At 43.7% G+C, this 24,714-nt stretch overlaps 1 protein-coding gene and 1 pseudogene across 2 annotated transcripts; one reads left to right on the top strand and one right to left on the bottom strand.

Annotated features, from left to right (window-relative positions):
- Nucleotides 1-812: 812 nt before the first annotated feature.
- LOC307184943 (interferon-gamma-inducible GTPase 10-like) lies at nucleotides 813-5,573 on the bottom strand (annotated as a pseudogene). The gene is made up of 2 exons: nucleotides 5,568-5,573; nucleotides 813-1,388 (listed from the first exon to the last, which is right to left on the bottom strand). The product of its transcript is annotated as an interferon-gamma-inducible GTPase 10-like (transcript).
- A 2,542-nt stretch (nucleotides 5,574-8,115) lies between these two features.
- Nucleotides 8,116-24,430, top strand: LOC307184031 (interferon-gamma-inducible GTPase 10-like). The gene is made up of 2 exons (XM_079917278.1): nucleotides 8,116-8,239; nucleotides 22,885-24,430. The coding sequence occupies exon 2, from the start codon at nucleotides 22,905-22,907 to the stop codon at nucleotides 24,159-24,161; it is 1,257 nt and encodes a 418-aa protein (XP_079773404.1). The 5' UTR covers nucleotides 8,116-8,239; nucleotides 22,885-22,904; the 3' UTR covers nucleotides 24,162-24,430.
- The last annotated feature ends 284 nt before the right edge of the window (nucleotides 24,431-24,714 follow it).

Below are 24,714 nucleotides of genomic sequence, written 5' to 3'. Positions count from 1 at the left end.
TCCTCCAGAAAGGGGAGAGGGTTTGGAAATGGGATTAATAATTGATTATGCCTACATGATGAAGCCTCCATAAAAATCCAAAAATTTTATGGTTCGGAGAGCTTTCAAGTTCGTGAACACATTCAAACTGGAGAGTTCCTGTTAGGAATCTGCAAGTCATCCCGACTCTCTCCAACACCAACCTTCTCCCTGCCTCGGCCACCTGCAGCCATGGGTGATGGCAGCTGAATAACTTCCAGGGTTCTAAACGGAAAACTCCCAGGCTACATTCCTGCCAAGGACACTCTTCTCTCACAGTACCCTAGTTCAAGTTTTCCCTTGGCTTTGTTTCCTCTTACACTTTCTCTGACCTTATGTCCTGCTCATGTCTATGTGGCAGAGTCTTGTAGAATAACATAAATTCAAAAGGAGACCAGAAGAAACATCAGATGGACACATAATGAGGGACCATCAGCAATGACCTCTATTGACTGTGGATATGTGCAGACATCAAACACTTATTGAGCACCTACTGCACACCAGCCATTGAGCATAGCAACTTGCTACTATGATAACTGCAGTGAGATCAGCCCTGGACACAGAGTTGCCCCGGACACCAGAGATGGTCTCACTTCTCAGCATAGAATTCCAGATCCCATTCCTTTTTTTTCCCCTTAGGGATATTTTAAGTGAGTCTTTAAGACTGATCCCATATTTTGTCAAATGAAAGTCACTGAGGTGGAGGTTGTCCAGGAGTGGGAGCATGGAAGTATCTGGGGGTCCTCGCTTGGGGCAGGGGGACCAGGCTTGCTTAGAATAACTCCACCATCAGGTCAGCTGGTGGTGAAAAGTTTTTCTTCTTTAGGAAAAGCTTTAGTATTGCTCACTACAGTATCAAGGAAGTGATTTTGCAAATAGAAGGTCTTTATAAAGTAAAGGCCAATAGCAAGGGCTCCCCCAGTGACTGAGCAATGTTTCTCAATGTATTTTAACAGTTTTTCCCCTAAGGACTCATTATCCTTTTCAACAGAAAACAGGGAGACATAATGTTTGCCTTGAATTTCTATGCCAACACATACAAATCCTTGGCCATGATTTCCAAGGATGTGTCAACTAGCCCAAAGTAAGACCTATAGAGAGTTAAAGTCTCCTTTAGCTTCTCCACATTATCATCATTGGCCAAGTCACAAAAGGGATAGTGGCTGGGATTCAGCATTTAAGGCCTCCAGCCAGACCTTCTGTTTCAGAGAATCCCTCTTCCCATTAATGGCAGTTTCAGTAATACTGAGAAGGCATTGCATGAAGATGTGCTGCTTGTGGGCTGCCTGTGGGCTGGGAGCTCCCATGGAAGAGTGGTCTCCAGGTTTGGGAAATCAGTCAGACACACAAATGCTGAAGACTAAGAAGACCTGAGGCTCCTTCACACTGGCCACCAGTAGTTTTTCCAGACAGTTGTTTCAAATCTTTTGTAGGATTCTCTCCTTATCCAAGGTCACAGTTTTACACCTTTGTTCACTATCTAAATCACTATCTACATTGGTTCAAATGAAATTCTTCTTCATTTTTCCAATTACTATGGCCAGCTCTGTATCATTTTCTTTGAAGTGTATAGGAGAGATGATAATATAGTCTTTCTTCCCTCAAACTTGCTGTGAAGTCATGGGTGTGCTGTGTTACCTTCCAGGATCTGCTAATAATTAACCTTGTTTTTTCAAAGTTGCCTGACGGTTGTTGCTGAGATGTGTCTTGTAATCATAATAAGAACCCCAAGGACCAGTCCAGCCACAGAAATATCTCCAACTTGGGAAATTTTCATAGCAGTGACATATATCCTACTATTTTTTACATACTAAAGTGCTTCCCTTATTATTTTAGTAGCTATAATTACTTATATATGACAGTTTTTTTTTGTTTGTTTTTTTTTTTTGCGGTACGCGGGCCTCTCACTGTTGTGGCTTCTCCCGTTGCGGAGCACAGGCTCCGAACGCGCAGGCTCAGCGACCATGGCTCACGGGCCTAGCCGCTCCGCGGCATGTGGGATCTTCCTGGACCGGGGCACGAACCCGCGTCCGCTGCATCGGCAGGTGGACTCTCAACCACTGCGCCACCAGGGAAGCCCTATATATGAAACTTTTTAAACTTAAAAACTTTAATCTCTAGTGAAAACCAAGAAGTATGTCATTGTGAACTATTTGTCATACCAGCATTTTCTGATTGGCAACTTTATGAACATATTTGATAACCTCTGAAAACATACATTGTCTCATAGCATAATTTCTTTCTTCTATGTGGTACAAGACATGTGTCTAATAAACCCAAACATCTCTAGTTTTTTTTCTCATAAGAGGACAAATGTAGGTAAATTTAGACTTGTCTAGAAATCAATGTTTCAGTATTTTATCTTATTTAAGAATTTTCTAGACACTCAATGAATTCTTATTATTTAATTTAATTTAGTAAAACTCTGAAGTTCCAAGTACTAAAAATCTGGAGAGACTATAACTGAGCAGGACCCTATTGGGCCTGCCCAGAACACATCCCCCCCAATGTCCGCTACCTGTCTCTTATCTGTAGAAAAACTTTAGCCTCCTAGGCCTTCCCTGAGTTCCAAAGAATACATTTCATCAGAGAGGTGAGAAAAGGCAGAGATAAAGGAAAACAGTCAAGCAGACAAAATAATAATAGTTTAGTCATTAAACAAAGTCAAAGACCTTTAGTTCATCCTTGAGGGGTATAGATAATATTCTGAGTGGTGCCCTTTGAGCTGTTTTTTAGGTAACTGTATGATGCCCACAGCCAGACTGACCCCAGACTGGTTGGAAGCAAAAGGCTGATGATGTTGACTCCAGATTACCTCATTACCAACCAATCAGGAGAATGTCCACAGCATGATCATGAACCTCACAGCCCCCCTCCCATTCCCTGTCTTTAAAACATTTCCCTGAATGCCATTGGAGAGTTCAGGTCTTTTAATCCCTAGCTTCCTGGCCTCCTTGCTTGGTGCCCTGAGATAAACGTTGCACTTTCCTTCACCACAACCCAGTGTCTGTAGATTGGCTTTATTGCATGTGGGGGAGCGGACCTAAGTTTGGTTTGGTAACAAGATTATTTTTAAGAAGACATTCCCCAAACATAATGATTTCCAAAGAGTTCACCCCAGAACACTTATTTACATTTAATTTTTCAACATATCAAGTTATTTTTTTTAATTTGCCACAGAAATAGTATGAACTTATTTGACTTTCAGTAAACCTATTATACTTGACATTGATGACTCTAAAGACATTATTAATTAAACCTACAATCTTAAACTTGTTTTTATTCATTAAAAATTCGTCCTAGGTCATGTGCTCCTTTAAAAATTTGGGTTAGTTTCTGTTGTAGTTAAAAATATTTGATTTGTAAGCACTTACTTTCCTTAAAGCCAGTTAAATAGGGCCCATTTACAAATTAATTTTTACATGAAGTCAGACAGAACCAGAGATCTCGTAGCTTCATTTAAAAAGTTAGTCATGAATCAGGTATTTCAGTATAAAGCTTATTAATTTATAATAACAGATGAAATAAGTTGTTTATTCACTTGAGTTTAAAAGGATTCTTTTTTATTTTATTAAGTTCAACTTCTACTAATTTAGCCAAGGCCATAGTCTCAGGCAATGTGGGCTGTGTTTGCATTTCAAGAACATGACATAGAGTTATAACTGCAAGTTTTGTCCTAGGAATACTTTTATTTTTTTAGGGTCAGGATTTTGAAAAGATACTTTATCAAGCCAGCTTTCTCTAAACACACTGCAAAAAAAAAAAAAAAACACAAAAAAACAGTTTTGGAATGTCAGAAGAGTTTCATGTTGCCCGTTTTCCTCCAGTGTCTAAAGAATACTATGGTCATGCATGTTAAAAAAATAATAATCTTTTTTTTCTTGGGAGCATAGCTGAAAATTTTCTAACTGTGTAAGATACACCCTAGGGGACTACAAGATGGAACAGAGCTCTGATTATCCATTATTCTTATTTATGGTCAATATTACCAGAAACAGACAGACCAGGACCAGATGAACCAATACTCAGCAGTCTCTCAGGGTCACAGTTCCCTAGCAAGAGAATGGAGGATTGTCTACCTACCACTGCAGATGGGGGTACCAACAAGACTTGGTCTAACAGGGAGTTTCCCAGTTACCAATCAGGCAGCATCAGATGGCGAGGGACTCCTTGACCCAGAAGGAAAAGTCCAATTAAAGTGGCAGTATGTTCAAAACCAGATGACCAAATTTTATGCCTTTTCCCCCCAAAGGAAACCTCCAATCAAGGCAACCAGTAAGTCAGAATACCCTGGTGTCATCACATGCGAGATTCCACCACTTACCAGAGACATATCATAGACCAGACCATGACCAGGACCTTGTTTCTTTCACCCTGGAATTGAAAGCACTGTGGGCCAGTGATGCCTGGTCAGTGGCAGTGCTTGGGGCTGTCCCTGAGCCAAAGGTGCTCAGGTAGCTGCTGGACATGTTCTGAGAGCTTCCACCGTAACAGGGTGATAGAGTGGGTCTGTTTACCGAGGTTTGGGCAGAGACTGCAATGTCGATAACGGGTTAGGAAACACTTACCCAGCTAAGAGAATGTGAACCTGGCTTTACCACCCTTGATTCCATCCCTGGGTCAGAAAACAATGACTGACAGGTGAGGAGAAGGGAAGGCAAGGATCACTTTTTAGTGAGCCCTTTGCAAGGGAATGTGCTTTCATTTTAAGCCAGCTATGGGTCTGGACTTGGTCTTCCTGGGTAAGATACCCTCATCCAATAAAAGCTGGATTTCTTCACCATTTGTAAACCCTGAACAGGAAGTAAGAGGCCTGTGGGTCTGGGCTGTGCCTGTCCCTGAGATTCCAATGGGGATGTTAGTGTGAGCCACTTCCACCCCTACCATTGTCCCTCCTATGTGAGGGACATTCACTACACCAGGGGTCATCAGTAGGATTGTAACTGTCTCACCCAAGTATGTCATTCCTACCCTTTATATTTCCTCTCAGCCAGCTCCCATCCTTGTAATGGGGTCAAGTGTGATGAAGAAAGAGGAAGGAGCTGACTTTCTCTAGCCCCACTGCAGCTATCTCAGTTGAAGGAAGGACTGAGCCAGGGCAGGGGAGATTTCAACTTTATAAGAGTCTGGAGATCGTTTATTAGACCAACTGGACTTTTGCTTACCTGAGTGGAGCTAGGAGACAGGATATTTCCTGAGCTGTTCCTTCCCTCTGTCAACCAGGAAATGTGTGCTTTGCCTCTGTGCATTTCAGAGACCATATTGATATCCAGGGATGCCTGCCCCATCCTGAACATGTCATGCCCTGCGGAGACCAAGATATTAGAGGCCTAGTCTTGTCAGTCACCACAGAACATTGCCCAATGTCAACTGAAAAGCTTAGTAAACATTTGCAGGGTAAAGGAAGGACCACACCCATTTTCCACTTCAGCTACTGCTTTTAGAGTTAAGGCACTTTCAGAGGGTTTTCTGGACACACTCAGCCATGCTAGGCAACCCATTTTCTGCCTGTCCTCCTTCCCTTTACTCCTGTTCCCTGCTTTGCTTACCTGCATCCCCAGTCCTAGCCTGGTCTCTGATGGAGGCCTGGCACTCAGCTTCTTTGTCCACACTCTAGCCTGCTCAGTGTCTGGTGGTGAAAGTCTTAACATGCAAGCATCACATGGGTTGAGGGTCTACCAGAGGTGGAGGAACACGAGAGGAGGTGGTACAACCAAAAGAGGCTGCTTCCTGGACCTTGTGAATTCCCTTGAGCCCAGTTCCAAACCATTTCAGGCACCTAATAGACAGATTAGCCTGAAAGGAGAGCCCAAACCTAGAAGAGGTTTCCAAAGGGTGGCCCCAAAGTGCAATCAGCAACCTTTGTATGTCTCTTGTAGACTTTGCCCAGATTCTACTTTGGTTCCTACTCTGTGCGGGGAGAAAGCATCTTTGCAGAGGCTCACAGACCTATGACAGAGTCAGTTAAGAGTTTCTCCTGCAGAGGCTGCAGCTGTCCAGGTGCCCAAAGAACAATTCCACTTGGTAGGTGACCAGTAGTGGCCATGACAGGTCTGTGTCACTTGTGGTCCTGAAGAAGATTCATGTGATCACAGGGCACTTAGGAGCAGAAGGTCAGACTGTGGGCTGTGAGATGTGTATTCAGGGCATCAGGTCCCAGCCTGTGGACAGTTCAGAGCAAAGATGGAGAAGGCATGAACTTGGTTTTCTTACTTATTTCTTATTTTACTCCTGAGGTCTTTAATTAGCTGTTTGTCTGTGTTCACCTGCATGCACAACTCATTGTCAAGTTCATTTGTGAGTTTTCATCTTTGCCTTGTAGTTCTTTCTACCTGGAATGCCAGTCTCTCTTGTCCCCACAATGATTTCTCAGTCTCTCTTCCGTCATAGCATTGATTGTCTCTATATGTCAGACAGAGAATTTCTCTGATGTACCCAAACTATGGAAGGAGGGAAAGATTCATGACTGACTGCAGAGAAAAGAATATATGCAGCACCAATTTGGAAAGAACTGAGATACTTTCCTTTTTAGAATCCTCTAGTTACTTACATAACATAATGATTACCTACACACTGAACAACTATCCCAAGAAACAGAACATCTTCAGTAGCTATACCTATCTATGTGGTCCTATTTACTCCATGCTCTGTCACCAGCCCTTGGGTAACAACTTCATGAAGTATGTGTTTATGATTGCTTTCTTTCATTTGTTGTTTTATCACTGACATATTCATGCCTTAACAATATTTTGTTGTGTTCTCCTGAAACTTTGTTTAAATGGCATTATACTGGTTCTTAATTTAAAAACTCAGCAATGGGCTTCCCTGGTGGCGCAGTGGTTGAGAGTCCACCTACCGATGCAGGGGACACGGGTTCGTGTCCCGGTCCGGGAAGATCCCACATGCCGCGGAGCGGCTAGGCCCGTGAGCCATGGGCACTGAGCCTGTGTGTCTGGAGCCTGTACTCCGCAGCGGGAGAAGCCACAACAGTGAGAGGCCCGCGTACTGCAAAAAAATAAAAATAAAAACTCGGCACTATGCTACTAATATTTATTTATCTATTATATCTATGACCCATTCTTTACGATGCTGTAGAGGTCAATTTATTTATCCCTTCTCTGTCATTGGTTATCCTCTCCTTTTTCACAGTTATGAAGACTGCTGTTAGGAACACACTTCTACATATCTTCTGGACATTTGTGCATAGTGACTCTTAGGTACCATCTTAGGAGTGGAAATGCTTGTTCTCAAGGTACATGAATGTACGGTTTTTTTTTGTTCTGTGGGTCAGTTCATTCATCCCTGTGCCAGCACTCAAGTACAGCATTAAAGTATACTTTATTTATACAATGTATAAAATATACATGAAAAATACCATATATGGTACTGCAAACCCTCCCATTTCTTCTTCTAAAGAAAATTTGGTATTTTCTCCTTAATCTTCCATGTAAATTTAGGAATCCAGACTCCTCCCTCCTCTCTGTGCCCAGCTCCTTGCGGTTTTGCCTTGTGTCCCCAGAGGCCCTTCTGATAGTTTGATTCGCTCATCAGATGTGACCCCATGACCCACCAGAGTGATCCAGGCCCCGGGTTGACAATGTGGCAGTCAGGTATAGGTCTCCTAACGATGAAAGAACAAAAAAGACAGAGAAAAGTTAGAGAAATGCTTCTCCCTCATTCACTGGAAGCTTTGAAAAGTTGCTCACAGCCTTCCTTCTTCCCTGTCCTCTGTGCTCCCCTGGGTGTCTTGGCTAGGTGACCTCCCAGGGGTCCTAAGAGACCTGCCTTTCCTGACCCCTAGTACCTCTCTGCCCTCTCCTTACTCACTGAGCCTCTGGAAGTCACACTCTTGTATTTTCTTTACTGGAAAATGTGGTGCTATAGAGAAAGACATAAACACGATTTCCCTGGTTTCATTTTCATTTCTGGAAATGTTAGTTTCAACTATCAATCTTTTCCTCCTAAGGGAGGGGCTCAAGTCAGAGGCTATTGTACTCCCTTGCTGCCTCCCATCCTGGGCCTCATTTCCCAGGCAGGACCGAAGTTTGCCAGTCCTTGCTCTCTACTGTGTCTGCCTTTATCTGGGCGAGGACAGTTCTCTGGATTGTTCCTGTGCTGGGGGCTGCGGGGAGCACTTCAGCAGACTCTGCATTTTCTACTGTTTTAGTGGAAACATTCGGGTCGGCGCTCTGACCAGAAATGTCTTTTCTCTCTTGAACTGGTGAGTGAGCAAACTCTTAGCACTTGCAGGGACGGGATGCTTGTTTTTTGTTTGGGGACCTGAGGGGCAGGGCTGGCGGCTGGTGGAGAGCTGTGGTTTGGTGCAGAAGGCCTGGTCATCCTTTTCAGGTGGTTAAGGGAGTGAGGGAGGGCCGAGAACTGCCCAGGGCTAGGGCAATAGTGGTGAGAATGGGAGGAGTGACTGGATTCTGGATAAATTTGGTCAGGTTGCAAGATTGGGGGTGTGAAGTGTGAGAGAAAGAAGATTATGTGGACAGCCCCATGTGCAAATGAGGGGTGGCATTGATATTACCTGAAAGGGATAAGACAAGGGAAGAGAGGGATGGGGGCTTGAGACAGGTTTGGTCTTGTTCAGTTACTAAAGATCATCCTAGACATACAAGCGGGAGACGTTGTATAAACAATAGGATATTTAGGTCTGAGGTCAGGACAGATGCCTGGGGTAGAGATATAAATTTGGGAGTTGCCAGCACATAGATGGTGCCGGACAACATGGGACAGGTTAAGATAATCTAAAGGGCGCATGTATGTGGAGCAGGGTGAGGACTGAGCCTGTTGTAGGGGAGGAAATAATTTTCCTCTACCCTTGTAGGTTCTTACGGCTGGTTTCAGAATTAAAATGACATGAGGCAGATTAATGGAAGAAAAACACAAATTTAACTTTGAATGTGCAGGGGTTCCATACTGTGAGGCACACCTGCGTTCAGGCAATTGAGGCTTATATGCTATTCAGATTTCAGGAGCAGGGGTAGGAGTCTGGGACTTCGAAGAGGGAAGTCAATTTACAGGACGATGGAAAAATAAATGTTCGGTAAACAATTGTTTGCCATGCCTTGCAGAAACAATGGGAAACAGAGAGGACTTTGATCAAACAGGCCTTGCGAAGTTTCCCCAAGTCTACCACACTAGCTCATAGTCTTAGTAGAAATCTCTGGTGATAGCTCTTCTTCCTGAAATAGGCCCTTTATCTAAGTTCTTTTAGGCAGTTAAGGAGAAGATAAAAGCTCTTTCTTAAAGATAATCATCCTAAAATAATCCTATGCCAAAGAGATACATTTTGGGACAGGAAATTTTGCTCCCCTATGCTGTGGGCACCCCAATTTCAGATCACACTGTGTCGGGGGGACGTGCACACAAAGCAGGGAGTGGTCGGCCACACCCACTTCCTGCTTTAGTTTAACAAAATGGTGTTGGGGAGGAGAAAATTTTCCTCTACCCTTCTGGGTTTTTGTGGCTGGTCTAAGAATTAAATTGACATGAGGCAGATTAACGGGAGAAAAAACCAAATTTAATTACTATACCTATGAAAGAGGGCTCCAGAAGATTATGGGGTGCAGAGGCAGTCAGGCAATCAAGGCTATATATTCATTCTGAGCAAAGGAGTTGGGGCTAAGGGCGTAGGGCTTCAAAGGTGAGGAAGATAAGGCACAGGGTAATGGGAAGAGGAAATGTTTGGTAAACAAGTATGTGACCGCCATGTAAAGGCGATGAGACACAGACAGGAACGTGAACATATAGACCTTGGTAAATTTCCCAGTCTACATGTCTAGCTCATATTCTTTTTAGTGACCTCTGGTGACAGCTCCCTTCTTGGAACAAGCCCCCCCGTCTAAATGCTTTTAAGCAGTTAAGGGGAAGGTAAAAAGGACAACTTCCTGAGTCTTCTGTTTCTTAAAAATAACCAACCTAAAATCATCCTCATATTAGAGAAGCATTTTGTGGTGGCAATTACATCCCCTACGCTGGTCATTCATCTGATTTTTCTTTCACCTTTGAAAGAGAATGTCTTCTCATTGCTCTAGTACCCTTCGTTTTTATGACTTAAAGGTCATATTTCAAATACATTCAAAATACCCTCTCTCCAGGCTGAGGTCCTTGATGCTACGTGTAACATCAGAATGGGACTCATTCTTTCTTTCTCCCTATTGGCTCATACATGGCAATAATTGCTGCTCCATTTCAAGGTGAACCACCACATAGATATTTCAAATCAGGTGGCCACAAACTAGTTAGACCACTGTCAAAGCTCTCACCTGAATAGCAGGTACGAAAGGGTTGGGGTGAGGGAATTTGTGAAGGGATATTTTGAGGGAGATGTTAGGGTGTGGGATCCCCAGGGCAAAGATGGAGGGTGATGCCTGCTCCTCACTTCAAACTCAGAATGAGGGTTTTAGCAGGAGCTTTGGGAGAACAGCTAGAGGACAGCGAACTGGGTCTTTCCCAAGCCTGAGATATCTAAACGTGAAAGTCAGGTTAGCAAGATGTGGCAGGCAAGCCCAAGAAGGAGCTGGGCAGAGAGTATGTTGGGGTGAAGGGGGTGATGTGTGGTCCATACATCTGATCCAGGCCACGTGCAAGAGAGAGCTTGTGTGGGGTCACCTCAGGGCATTTCTCAGAGGGCCACCTGCAGGAGGGACAAGTCTGGAGTGTGGAGTTGATGAGAGAAGTGTGGGATGTGCATGCAAACCTGGGAGTCATCAGTGAGTATGTGGTCTTGTATCGTTGGGGCTGGAGGAGATGCGGGGGACCTGAGTAGACGGAACAAGGAGGTTCCCTAAGGCTACACATCTCACCTCTCTTTAGGGTTCCCAAGGGAAGACAGTGTTTGTAAAGGTCTTCACCCCTGGACTGGGTGGTTTCACTTCTAGGGCAATGATAGGAGTGCCCATTTTCAAATTATCTTGCCTTTTGTGACTCTAAAACCCACCTTAAAAATCTCTCTCCTCTTTCCCCTGGTTTACTTCTCTTCCCATCACAGACTACCGCAGTCTTTTCAGTTTGATATGGGCCAGGATATTCATTTGAACATATTTATTAATGTATATTAATGTATGTATGTACCCATGAAAGCTATATAGTAATGCTTTATGTTTATCCCTTTAATCGTCCACAAAAAGTATTGAGCTTAAAGTCTGTTTTATAATAAAAATACCTATTTGGTCTTTGTCCACAATTCCTGGAAGGAGCTCCTAAAAATGTCAAAATTTCCTCAGTGATAGGAATGTCTTTTGTAAGATAATGAGATTATTGGGGCAGGGAGCCTACAGAGCATCAGGATGAGGGCTGGTGGCCAGAAAGATCGAGCCAGAATTAAAGGGTGGGCAGTTTCAGTTCCTTCCTACCCTTCCTCCCTCCAAACTTCAGGGAGTGGAGGAGGGCTGGAGATTGAGTTCAATCATCAGTGGTCAATGACTTTTTCAACCGTGCCTATGTAACAAAACATTAAAACCCCTAACAAGGTCAGTTTCTTACTTCCTAAACTCAATATTATTGGGGGCATCTCTCTATGTTGATGTGCATAGATCTACTTTATATTTTCTGACACAGCAGTCAGTCAAATGTATATCCCATTATTTATTAATTATAAAAAGGACACAGTATTACATAGGGTACAGACAATGCTGTTGTAAAAGAGGGACTCAAACACGGAGACAGAGAACCAGGGAAGGCTTTCTTTCCCTCTGAGGGCAGTGCAGAGGTTAGCAGACTGCACAGCCGGGTGCTGGTTTCGTCTTGGTCTGGTAGAGCTCAGGCCCTTCCCATCTCCACAATCCACCATCTCCTTGCCCTTGTCCCCATCTGTGTGCTTGTCTCTAGGGGAGCAATCTAATCTTCTCTGATTATCACATCAAGCTTGGCCCACATTTCACTTGGTTCTCTCACTCCTCTGTCTCTCCCCTGGAAAGCAATCTCTATGAAATCAATGATTTCCATTCCTGAAGCTCCAGGGCTGGGACAGTGCCTGGCACAGAGCAGACACTCAATAAGAATTTGATTAGAGAATAAAGGAAAGAATAAAGAATGATTGTGCTTAGAGAATAAAGGGAGGATTTGCTTCTAGAATAAAGAAGTAAAGGAAGGAATTATTTGACAGTTCACATGCTGTTTTCATTTCCCCTGTGCTTTGGGCTTATTGAGACCCCTTCTGTAAGGAAGTGATAGTTTCTGAAGATATGAACTCAATATTACTGGTACTATATTTTCACAAGTCCCAAAGCCTTCACATCAGAGGGGAGGCTAGGCTAGGTTTTAGGCAGTGGAGTAAGATGGGATACAATTATCCTTAAGCACAGTTACTCTCTGCTTAAACAACTAAGTTGAGGCCACACAGAGTCTCAAGTTAATACCTGCGGTTTGCGGTCATTTTGAATGTGAGCCACGGATACAGGACTTTTCAGTAAGCTCAGAGCCGTTCACAGCACTAATGCCACCTTTGCCACCACTTAAGAGCTAAGCATCCATTCAATTTCTCTTGAAATAGTAGGAATGGTCCCCATCTAAGAGTTTGGTTATAAGATAGCATGGGGATACATCCATTTAAAGTAAATTTTACAACAAGCAGACAGAAATTGACATGTGGAGAAATCCCTAATTTCACAGGACTGCTCCATGATTGCTTCTAGGTGAAGGTCTGGGCAATTGTCCACTCCTTCCCAACCGCTCCTAATGCTGGCTTTACATTCTCCCTCTGCCACCAGTCTTATGAGTGAGTCCAGGATTAAAGATGCATTTTGCATAGGAACCAAGTATACTCAACACACATGCACAGACACAGGCACATACCTGAAAAAGAGATCTTACCACAGAATTTGCCATCTCTTCACTTTATTCAATTCCAGTGGGTAACTTTAAAAAAAAAAAAAAACTCTTATTATAACCCACACAATAGATTTCACAACTTCAGACAAGCAGAATGAAAACCACTCATTAGTGGGTTTCCCGTGCTGGTTTCTATATAGCTCCCAACATGCCCAATTATCCCAAGCCCCAACCAAAGGGACCCATGGAGAAGTGTGGCCCACCTTGCACCAGATGTGGAATCTGAGGTATCGAGGACTTCTGTGAGCCCAGAATCCAATGTACCTCAAGCCCCAAGTTTGTTCCCCATTTGGTCGTTATCATGAAAGGCTGACAGAAAATCAACATGCTCGTTTATTCCAGGAAAGTATGCTAAGCCTCAACATCATCAAAGGGCCTGGTACTGAACAGGACACATCTGGGGAGACGGTGTTTGAAAAGCTCCCACCTCACTGACATCATCTGTAAAGGGAAGAGTTGGAACCCTGCAGTAGAGATAGTTTCTCCAATGCTAATACACAATTAAACTGAGGGGGACTGAAATGTCCCATTAGACATCTCATCCTTGAAAGCCCATCTAAGGTCCCTATTCCATGGGAGGTCCACCCTGGGGAACTAGTGGACTCACAATTCCAGATGCCCCAGAAATGGCCAGCGGCTCCTTCTCCAGCTTAGACGCTAAGAGCGTATGAGTGGCACGTCCTGCCCTCCTTCTACACATGTGGTCTCCATCAGAAGACCCCGAATGCCAGGAACGTGGAGATGAGAGGCACACTGCCTCCACACTGGAGGGCTGGATGGGTTTGAAGCAGCAAAGTATTTGTGTGCTGATGTGGTCCCTGAAGAATGTCAGAGAGGGGTCCTGCTATGAAAACTCACTGAAATGAGTAAGCCTGATGCCAAGTTCTCCTGTCCTGGTGTGGGCTCCACCTTTCATGTCCTTACAGTAGCACAGTTATCAAACAAGTTCCATCTTAGGAGCCCTCTCCCTTACGCACTCCATGGAAGCAGAGGGTGACGGTGATCAGACAGATGTCAGTGGCCCTCCTGGCATGTCACCCCTCCCTGGGGAACAGTCCTCTCCCCAAACAGAGGCAATTCCTTCTGGGACCATCCAAGCTCAGGTTGCTCCAGAAGGAAGAAATGGAATTGTGGAGGGTTGGGGTTGTCCTAGGGAGAGCTGAGGGAAAGGAGACCTAGATGCTCCCTGGTGTTGCCCAGCTCACTCAGCACTTGGGTTCACTTGCTACCACCAGCTTTGCTCAGAGTGCATATTCTCCATCCACCACTGCCGACTGCAAGCTCTGACCCCTACCTGCTGTCAGTGCACCTGCTGGGGGCCTGAGACCCAGCAATGCTCACCGCTGGCCAGGTGACCCTGGGCATCTGCCTAACATCCTAGTGATTGTCATGTGCTCGCTCTCAGATCAGAAGGAAAAGCTCCCCAAGTCTTCTGTGGGCAGGAGAGGGGCCCCAGACAGAGGACTGTGTGAGTGTAACAGAGTTAGAAATTTTTCAAGGCTTACAGTGCTTCCAAGGTTTGGGCAGAGATTGCAAACATCAGTAATAAGATAGGAAATTCTTATGCATCTAAGAGATTGTGAATTCAGTTTAGCCACCATTGATTCCTTCCCTGGGTCAGAAGAAGACAGTTGAAAGGTTGAAGAAAGGGAGAGGCAAAGATCACTTTAGTGAACTTGTTGCAAGGGGTGTGGCCAACAGTGAGGGCTGGATGTTCTTTTCTGGGTAAGATGATATCAGGAGGTAAGAGGCTGGGGCTACCCACCTTGCCCAACTCTAAGGAGGAGGTAGCAGGCCTGCAGGTCTGGGCTGTGCCTGTCCCTGAGATCCCAATGGGGATGTCAGTGTGAGCCACCCATGGCCCCACCTACGTGAGAGACAGTCACCACACTAGGGGCTTCAGCAGGATTGCACCTGTCCCACCTGAGTGTGTCTTTCCTACTCTTTATTGTTCCCATCCTTGTAACAGGGTCAGTAGGAGGAAGAAAAAGGGAGAAGCTGACTCTTTTCCTGTCCCTGCTGCAGCTATCTCACTTGGCAGAGGGACTGAGCCAGGGCAGGGGAGATTTCAACTCTGTAAGAGTCTGCAGATTGTTTATGAGACCAATTGGAATTTTTCTTACGTGAGTGGGACCAGGAGACAGGGTATTTCCTGAGACATTCCTCCCCTCCTCCAACCAGGACATGTGTGCTTTGCCTCTGTGCATTTCAGAGACCTTATTGATGTCCAGGAATAACTTCCCTGTCCTGAAGGTGTGATGCCCTAAGGAGACCGAGATATTAGAGGCCTAGTCTTGTCAGTCATCCACAGAACAGGGCCGAATTGCAACTGAAAAGCTCAGTAAATATTTGCAAGGTAATGGAAGGACCACACCCATTTTCAACTTTAGCAACACTTTTATAGTTAAGCCACTTGCAGAGGATTTTTCTGGAGGAACTCAACCTGAACCCTGCTGGCCCACACCACAGCCTGAGGGCTTTAGGCAAAGCATTTAAGGCCTGTCCTCCTTCCCTTTTCTCCTGTTCCCTGTTTTGCTTTGCTACTATTCCCAGGCCTAGTCTGGTTTCAGATACAGGCCTGACACAGTCTCTTGTTCAGCTCTCCAGCCTGCCCAGTTCCTGGTGGTGAAGTGATGACCATGCAAACATCACATGGGTTGAGGGCCTGCCAGAAGATGGAGAAACATGAGAGGAGGTGGTCAACCAATAAAGAGGCTGAATTTGGCTGCCTGCCTGGACCTTGGGAATGCCTTTGAGACCAGGTTCAAACAATTTCAGACATCTAATAGACAGATTAGCCTGAAAGCAGAACCCAAACCTAGAAAAGGTTTTCAAAGTGTGGCCCTAAAGTGCAATCAGCAACCTTTATATGTCTCTTGTGGATTCTGCCCAGATCCTACTTTGGGTTCCTACTCCGTGCAGGGAGAAGCCACCTTGCCAGAGACTCACAGACCTCTGATGGGACCTGTTAGGAGTTTCTCCTGCAAAGGCAGAAGCCGTGCTTGAGTCCAAGAAACAATTCCATTTGGTAGGTACACAGTAGTGACCATGACATGCTGTGTCACCTCTTGTCCTGAGGAAGGTTCATGTGATCTCAGTGGACTTAGGGCTAGAAAGTCTGACTATGGACCATGAGGTGTGCATTGAGGGGTATCTGAGCAATGGCCGCTCCAGGTCAGAGCCTATGAAATGGGGCACCAGACTCAGAGTGACCCTCACAATCAGGACCAGCCCAGCCCTGGGGAACTCTGAGTGGTGTTTTTAATTAATACTGTGTCTTTTATTTTATTTTATTTATTTTTTGGCTATGTCGGGTCTTAGTTGTGGCACGTGGTATCTTCACTGAGGCATGCGAGATCTTTAACTGTGGTGCACAGTCTCTTCATTGTGGCGCGCGAACTTCTCTCTAGTTGTGGCGCACAGGTTTTCTCTTTTCTATTTGTAGCGCACAGGCTCCAGGGTGCGTGGGCTCTGTAGTTGTGGCATGGGGATTCCAGAGCACATGGGCTCTGTAGTTTGTGGCATGCAGGCTCTTTAGTTGGGGTGCGCGAGCTCAGTAGTTGTGGCACGCAGGCTTAGTTGCCCCACGGCATGTGGTATCTTAGTTCCCTGACCAGGGATCGAAACTGTGTCGCCTGCATTGGAAGGTGGATTCTTTACCATTGGACCACCAGGGAAGTCCCAAAACTGAAGTTTGTTTTCGTTTTTTTTTAAATTTATTTTTGCTGTGTTGGGTCTTCGTTTCTGTGCGTGGGCTTTCTCTAGCTGTGGCAAGCGGGGGCCACTCTTCATTGCGGTGCACGGGCCTCTCACTATCGCGGCCTCTCTTGTTGAGGAGCACAGGCTCCAGATGCGCAGGCTCAGTAGTTGTGGCTCACGGGCCTAGTTGCTCCGTGGCATGTGGGATCCTCCCAGACCAGGGCTCGAACCCGTGTCCCCTGCGTTAGCAAGCAGATTCTCAACCACTGCGCCACCAGGGAAGCCCCTAAAACTGAAGTTTTTAATTGGGTGTCTGTATGTGTTCATCTGCATCTACAGCTAGCTGTCGAATTCATTTGTGATCTTTCATCTTTGCCTTGCAGTTCTTTCTGCCTGGAATGACAACCTCTCTTGTCCCCACCTCCTCCCTCAATGATTTCTCTGTCTTTCTTCCATCATAGCATTGATTCTCTCTATGTGTCAGACAGAGTATTTCTCTGATGCTCCCAAACTATGGAAGTAGGGAGAGATTCATGACTGACTGCAGAGAAAAGAATATATGCAGCACCAATTTGAAAGAACTGCGATATTTTTCTTTTTAAAGTCCTTTGTTTACTTATATAATATGATGATCACCTACACACTGAACAACCGTCCCAAGAAATAGAACATCTTCAATAACTATAATTACCTATGTGTTCCTATTTACTCCATACTCTGTCACCAGCCCTTGTTCAGCAACGTCATGAAGTATGTATTTACGATTCCTTTCTGTCATTTGTTGTGTGATCACTTACATATGCATGCCTAAGCCATATTTTTTTGTGTTTTCTTGAAGATTTATTTAAAGAGTATTCTTTTTTCCTACTATTTTTTTCTACCATTTCTACGAAATTCTATTTATTTTAAACTCAGTGTTGTGTTACTAAGATTTATTTACCTATGTATAACAATGGATCAGTGTTGTAGAGCTCAATTTATTTATCCATTCTCTGTCAATGGCTATCCTCTCCTTTCTCACAATAATGAAGACTGCCGTTAGGAACACATTTTACATGTCCCCTGTACATTTTTGCACAGTGACTCCTAGGTACCATGTTAGGAGTGGAAATGCTGGGTCCTAAGGTGCACGAATGTACAATTTAATAAAATTAATCCATATTTTTTTCATAGTGATTGTATTGATTTTACATTCCCAGCAGCTATATTTCAGAGATTCTACTGATTCACATTCTCCCTAGTACTCAATATCGTCCAACTTTAAAATTTTTCCAATTGAATTGACGTACAATGTCATCTCACTGTGCACAGTTTTGCATTTGCCTCATTACTAAGGAGGATGCTAAACTTTCTGTGTGCTTATTGACCACACCTGTTTTTTTTGTTTTTTCTTTTCCTGAGAAAGATCTGTTCATTTCCCCCCATGCCCTGCACTTCCATACTGGTTTGTTTTGCTTCTTAGTGATCTCTGGCATTTTAAAAATACCTTCTTAGTATTGATTTTTAGTTTACGACATTTGTGCCAATATCTTCTCCACATGTCTGGAGAATTTTTACTGTCCTGAAGCATTTATTTTCATAAACAGAAACTTTTCATTTTAATGTACTCTAAGGCACCCCATTTGTCAATCTTATTTATACAGTTATCTTCTGGGTATCTTGTTTAAAAATTTTTTCTGTACCCTAAGATCTGCTATATTTTCTAATAGAGTTTTCTATTTGAAGTTTAGATCTTTACTCTTCCTCTAGAGTTGATTATCAAAAGTGATATAAGTAGGGAATCAGTAACATTCTCCAAATGCAAAACCAGTTTGTACAGCTCCATTTACTTGATAGAGCCTTCTTTTACTCACTGACATTCCATGTACTGGGTTGGCCAAAAAGTGCCTTCAGTTTTTAAGTAAAAATAAAAGACACACTTTTCATTTTCACCAAGAACCTTATTGAACAACATAGTCACCCTTTTGTTCCACTACCTTCTGCCATTTTTCAGGAAACTTCATAATTCCATCTGCCCAAAAGTTTGTCATCTTTTTGAGCAAAGAACCGCTCCAGGTGTCTTTTACAGTCTTTCAGGGAATTGAAAGTTTTTCCATTAAAAGAATTTTGTAAAGACCTAAATAATGGAAACCTGAAGGTGCAATGTCTGATGAATACGGCAGATGAATCAGAACTCCCCAGCTGAGCTGTAACAGTTTTTGCCTGTTCATCAAAGAAACATGTGGTCTTGCATTATCCTGATGGAAGAGTATGCGTTTTCTGTTGACTAATTCTGGATGCTTTCGTCGAGTGCTGCTTTCAGTTGGTCTAACTGGGAGCAGTACTTGTTGGAATTAATCGTTTGGTTTTCCAAAAGAAGCTCATAATAGAGGACTCCCTTCCAATCCCACCATATACACAACATCACCTTCTTTGGATGAAGACCAGCCTTTGGTGCAGTTGGTTGTGGTTCCTTTCACTTGCCCCACGATCTCTTCCATTCCACATTATAGTACAGTATCCACTTTTCATCGCCCATCACAATTTATTTATTATTTATTTTTTCACCACAATTTATTTTAAAAAAGATACGTTTAAGTAGAGAATTACATGTGGAAATATGGTCAAGAAGGTTTGTTTTAGCATAAGTTATGTAAGGATCCTAAACATCAAAGTGCTTAACATAACCAAGCTGGTGCAAATGATTTTCAACACTTGATTTGGATATTTTGAGTATGTCGGCTATCTCCCACATGGTATAACATTGGTTGTTCTCACTTAATGTCTCAATTTGATCGCTATCAACTTCAACTGGTCTATCCAACCGTGGAGCATTGTCCAGCGAGGAATCTCCAGCACGAAACTTCACAAACCACTTTTGACATGTTCAATCAGTCACAGCACCTTTTCCATACATTGTACAAATCTTTTTTGTTGCTGTTGTTGCGTTTCAGTTTCATTTTTACCCTTCTTGAAATAATAAAGGATAATATGCCAAAAATGTTGCTTTTTTCTTCCATCTTCAATATTAAAATGGCTACACAAAAATTCAATTTTGATGTCATTTTTTATTTTTATTTATTTTTTTGCGTTACGCGGGCCTCTCACTGTTGTGGCCTCTCCCGTTGCGGGGCACAGGCTCCGGATGCGCAGGCTCAGCGGCCATGGCTCACGGGCCCAGCCGCTCTGCGGCATGTGGGATCTTCCCGGACGGGGGAACGAACCTGCGTCCGCTGCATCGGCAGGTGGACTCTCAACCACTGCGCCACCAGGGAAGCCCTGATGTCATTTTTTAAATGCACACTGATATGACAGCTGTCACATACACTCTAGGAAAATTTTTTCAAATGAAGTTAAAGATAACTAAGTGCTGCTAGAGCCATTTTATGGAAAAAACCGAACGAACATTTTGGCCAACCCATATGTCTCCCTTTCAACATAATTCCACACATGCCTGAGTCCAAGACAGGGATTTTGGTATTGTGTTCTGTGGGTCAGTTGGTATATCCCTATGCCAGCCAGCACCCGAGTACAGCATTAAATATACTTTGTTTATTTTTATAATGTATAAAATATACATGAAAATATACCATACAGGGTATGGCAGGTCCTCCCATTTCCTCCTTGAAATGTGGGTTCTCAAATATCGATCAGATTTTCCAGAGGGAGAGGCTCAGGTTAGAAGGTATTGTACTTCCTGACGCCTCCCCCTTCTGGGCCTCATTACTCAGGCAGCAGAGGTTTGCTAACGTTTGTTCTCTACAGTGAGCACACGAGCACACTGTGTCTGCATTTCCTGGTGAGAACAGTTCTGGGGAATGGCCCTGCGCAGTCTCAGCATTTTCTGCTGTTTTAGTGGAATCATTTGGATCTGATCTCTGTCATAGGAAGTCTGTTTTCTCTCTGGAAAACATACTCTATACCTGCAGTGGCCAAGGCCAGCTTTGTGCTTGGAGGACTGAGGACAGGGCTGGCTGGTGGAGAGCTGGAATTCCATCCAGCAGTTCATGCCAACCTCTTTGAAGAACAGACAACCCCTGTGTCTGAAGATGCCTTTCCTTTCTTTCTTTTTTCTCTTTCTTTCTTTCTTTCATTCTTTCTTTCTTTCTTTGAGAAAGTTGTAAGAAAATCTGGGGCAACAGAATGTTTACTGGTTTCTCCAGTAGTAAACTATGTAATGTTTAATGCACACTCAGGGTTTTCTGATTCTAACCTTTCATTACCATAGAGATATTTAAATCTCTTTGAGTTTTGGTAATTAACAGCAATGCAAAATAATTCATTTCTTCGCCATTTCCTTACTCTGTGCAGGCTATAACCAAATACCACAGACTGGGTGCCTTATGAAGAGAAATCTATTTCTCATACTTCTGGAGGATGAAAGACCAAGATCAAGGCACATGTAGATTAGGTGTCTGATGAGAACACACTTCCTAGATGAATGTCTTTTCTGTTTAAGCTCATATGTCAGAAGGGTTAAACTAGCTCTTTGGGGTCTCTTTTATGAGGGCACTAATCCATTCATGATGGCTCTGCCCTCATGACCTAGGCACATTTGAAGGGTCCATTTACTAATAAAATCACTTTGAGCATTACATTTTATCTATGGATTCATGGGGACACATTTAGTCCATACCCATATAGAAATACAATCTGTCTGTTGAGGTTCAATAGTCTTCCCACCTTCTTCTTAGAAGACAGCACTCTTGTCTCACTTTGACATTCATTTCAATATTCCTGAGCTATAAATGTGTCTCTTCTTTGGTATTCCCCTTTCAACTAGCATTAACATCTGCTTATTTCCTTCATTAGTGATCAGTTAAATAAAATCCTTAACATGTATTCATTTAATATTTTTTGATAGTAATGATTTTACTTTTTAAAAAAAATTGTCTTTGCACAATATGTAGAATGGGAGTGGAGGGTGTTCAGCACACCCCTGCGGGCCTCTCACTGCCGTGGCCTCTCCCGTTGCAGAGCACAGGCTCCGGACGCGCAGGCTCAGCGGCCATGGCTCACAGGCCCAGCCGCTCCGTGGCATGTGGGATCTTCCCGGACCGGGGCACGAACCCGTGTCCCCTGCATCGGCAGGCGGACTCCCAACCACTGCACCACCAGGGAAGCCCTAAATATTTTTTAAATCACAGTTTCTTGGTATAACTTTCCTCACTCATAGTGAATGATAGGAGGTGTCATCAATATCATATTAATAATTTCTTTAAATTGCCTTGGTTTAATCAGATGCCCATGTTTCAAAACTGTGCTGAATTGGATAGGGAAAATTAGGGCTCTTATTTACTTCCTCTGCAACTTCCTGTCACATGTTTTAACTTCCACCCAAACTGGTCCATAAAGTGAGGTAAATAGACATTAAGCTGCCATGGGGTAACTATTACCACAATGACTATGTTCTTGGTTGTCCATCTTATGGAACATACATCCTGGCAGGCAGGCCACCTGGTGGGCTTGTCTCTGTCTCCTGCCTCTCCCACAAGGCAAGTCCTGTCCTGATTTGCTGCAGGTTATTGGAAGTGAAGGTCTTTCTGGAAGTCGTCTGTGCTCACTAATGTGTTGGCCTAAGTGATTCTTCCTGCAGAATGGAAAGGTGCTGGGCTCTGTATTCAGGTTTCAGGAAAACACAGACAGTCTATATTAGTTTCCCATTGCTCTGTAACAAATTACTACAAACTTAGTGGCTTAAGACAATATACATTCATTCTTTTATAGTTTTGGAGGTGAGCAGTCAAAATGAATCTTAAGGGGCTCCAATTAAAGTGTCAGTAGGACCGGTTCCTTCTGGAGGCTCCAGGAGGTACTCCATTTTCTTGTCTTTTCCAGGCTCAAGACACTGCCTGGCATTCATTGGCTCATTGCCCTCCCTCCATCTTCACTACGACCTTTGTTCCTATTATCCCATCTTCTTTTCTGCATTTGGCCATGCCTCACTCTTATAGGGATGCCTGTGATTATATTTAACCCATGTGGACAAACCAAGATAATCTTTCCATCTGAAGATCATTAACTTAATCACATCTGCAAAGTGCTTCTCGCTATGTAAGTGACATATTCACAGGTTCTGGGGTTCAGGATGTAGACATCTTAGGGGCCATTATTCTGTCTCTACATTGTCCTGACTCCTGGAACATATAAATCATCAGCTTAGAAAACAGATAGTCTTTTCTGTAGCAATGGAAACAAAAGTCATCAGGAAAAATAAATGAACTGTAGTAACATGAGTAAGCGTGAGAGATGGGACCGATCTGTTGAGACCACTGTGTTTCCTCAGCTGAACCTGCCTGTTCTGCTGCTTCATTCACCTTACCTCCTTATTCCCTTCCTTTTCCACAGATCATCCAGGGTTAACTGGCATGGATTGGTTCACCTCCTATTTCCTGTCAGGAAAGAATTTTGAGCAATTGGCCCAAAAATGTGTCCCACACTACTCCACCTTGATCAGCAATGGGGGGATCCTCTCTCAGGAAAGTGTTGAACGTATTCAAAGAGTCTTTCAGGAGGGGAAGCTAAAAGAGGTGGTTGAAGAGATTCAGGAAGCACTTCAGAACTCTGAGAACGCTCCCTTGGATGTGGCTGTGATCGGGCAATCTGGTTCTGGGAAGTCCAGTTTCATCAATGCCCTGTTAGGTCTTGGTCATGAAGAGGAGGGGTCTGCTCACGTTGGAGTTGTGCCAACCACCATGAAGAAAACCCCCTATCAACATCCGAAATATCCCAGTGTGACCTTCTGGGACCTGCCTGGAACTGGGACTCCCAATTCCCTTCCAGATCCTTATCTAGAAATTGTGGGAGATGATGACTATGACTTTTTCATCATTATTTCTTCCTCACGGTTCAGCTCAAATGATGCTCTCCTGGCCCAGAAAATCAAGGAGAAGGGGAAGAATTTCTACTTTGTTAGAACAATGGTGGATGTTGAATTACACAGTGAAGAGAAAAGCAAACCCATATCCTTCAAAAAGGAGAGAGTCCTTCAGCAGATCCGAGATGACTACCTGGCTATTCTCAGCAACATCGGAGTATCTAATCCGTGTGTCTTCCTGGTCTCCAACTTTCACCCGGATAAGTTTGATTTCCCAAGACTGCAGGAGACATTGCTGCAGGATCTCCCTGCACATAAGCGCTACACCTTTGTGCTCCAGTTGTCCAATTTGTCTGATGCTTTCATTGAGGTGAAGAGAGTTATCCTCAAACAGAAGATCTGGCTGAATGCCCTGAAATCAGCCGCTTTGGCCATCATCCCTTTCATGGCCTTCTTCAGTGGCTTTGACTTGCCTAAACAGGAGAAGTGCTTGAACCTTTATCGAAGCTATTTTGGTTTGGATGAGCAGTCAGTCAAAGAGATTGCCCAGAAACTGGGCACATCTGTGCAAGAGATCAAGAGCTCCACAAAGTCCTTGGATTTCTGGTTATTTGTGAAGAATGACAGTATAGCAGCAAAGGCCATGAAATGCGCTGAATCCTTTTGCTCAGTGAATGGAGGACTCCGATCTTCTGTCTTTCAATTTTTGAAAGTGTATTTTTTACGTTTGAAATTCATCAATACGGTGGCTGATGATGTTAAAATGCTGTTGCATAAGACTTTAGAGAGCGGAAGTCTAAGAGAATGAGGCAGAGATGGGTAGAGTTGCCTAACCAAATAACAAAAGGGCCTCAGCTCTTGTGTTCTCTGGGTGGGAGCAGGATCCTCTTCTACCCACCACCAAGGCCAACACTACCCTAAAGTAAAAAGATTGTCTCACTGTTGGAAAAAGACAATTGCTCCACATTGATGCTACACTGCTAAGTAAAGGGGATTTGACCATAACCTCTTTTCTGTACTCTCTAAGCTATTTTGCTCTAATCATGACAGATATGCACCATATAACTTTCATTAATCTCCTGGTGTTATAAGGTATTTTTCATTTGCAAGTTTTACTCTGATAATAAACGTTTGGTAATAATTATGATAACTGTTATCTATTGGCTTTTTATGAATTATTATCCCCCGTCATCATTTCAATACCATCCTCATCAAAATAAGGGAAAATACACAACTATGGGAATATGGCCAAGTGAACAGTTGATGATGTGTATGGGGAACCACAGCAGGTAGAAGAAGACAGGATTAGAGAAATGGTTTAGAATGTAATATTTCTAGATACTGTTAGAGATTAAAAGGAG

This window comes from Stenella coeruleoalba (assembly GCF_951394435.1).
Source record: "Stenella coeruleoalba genome assembly, chromosome: 3".
Taxonomy (NCBI): domain Eukaryota; kingdom Metazoa; phylum Chordata; class Mammalia; order Artiodactyla; family Delphinidae; genus Stenella; species Stenella coeruleoalba.
This window is presented reverse-complemented; position numbering and strand designations above follow the sequence as displayed.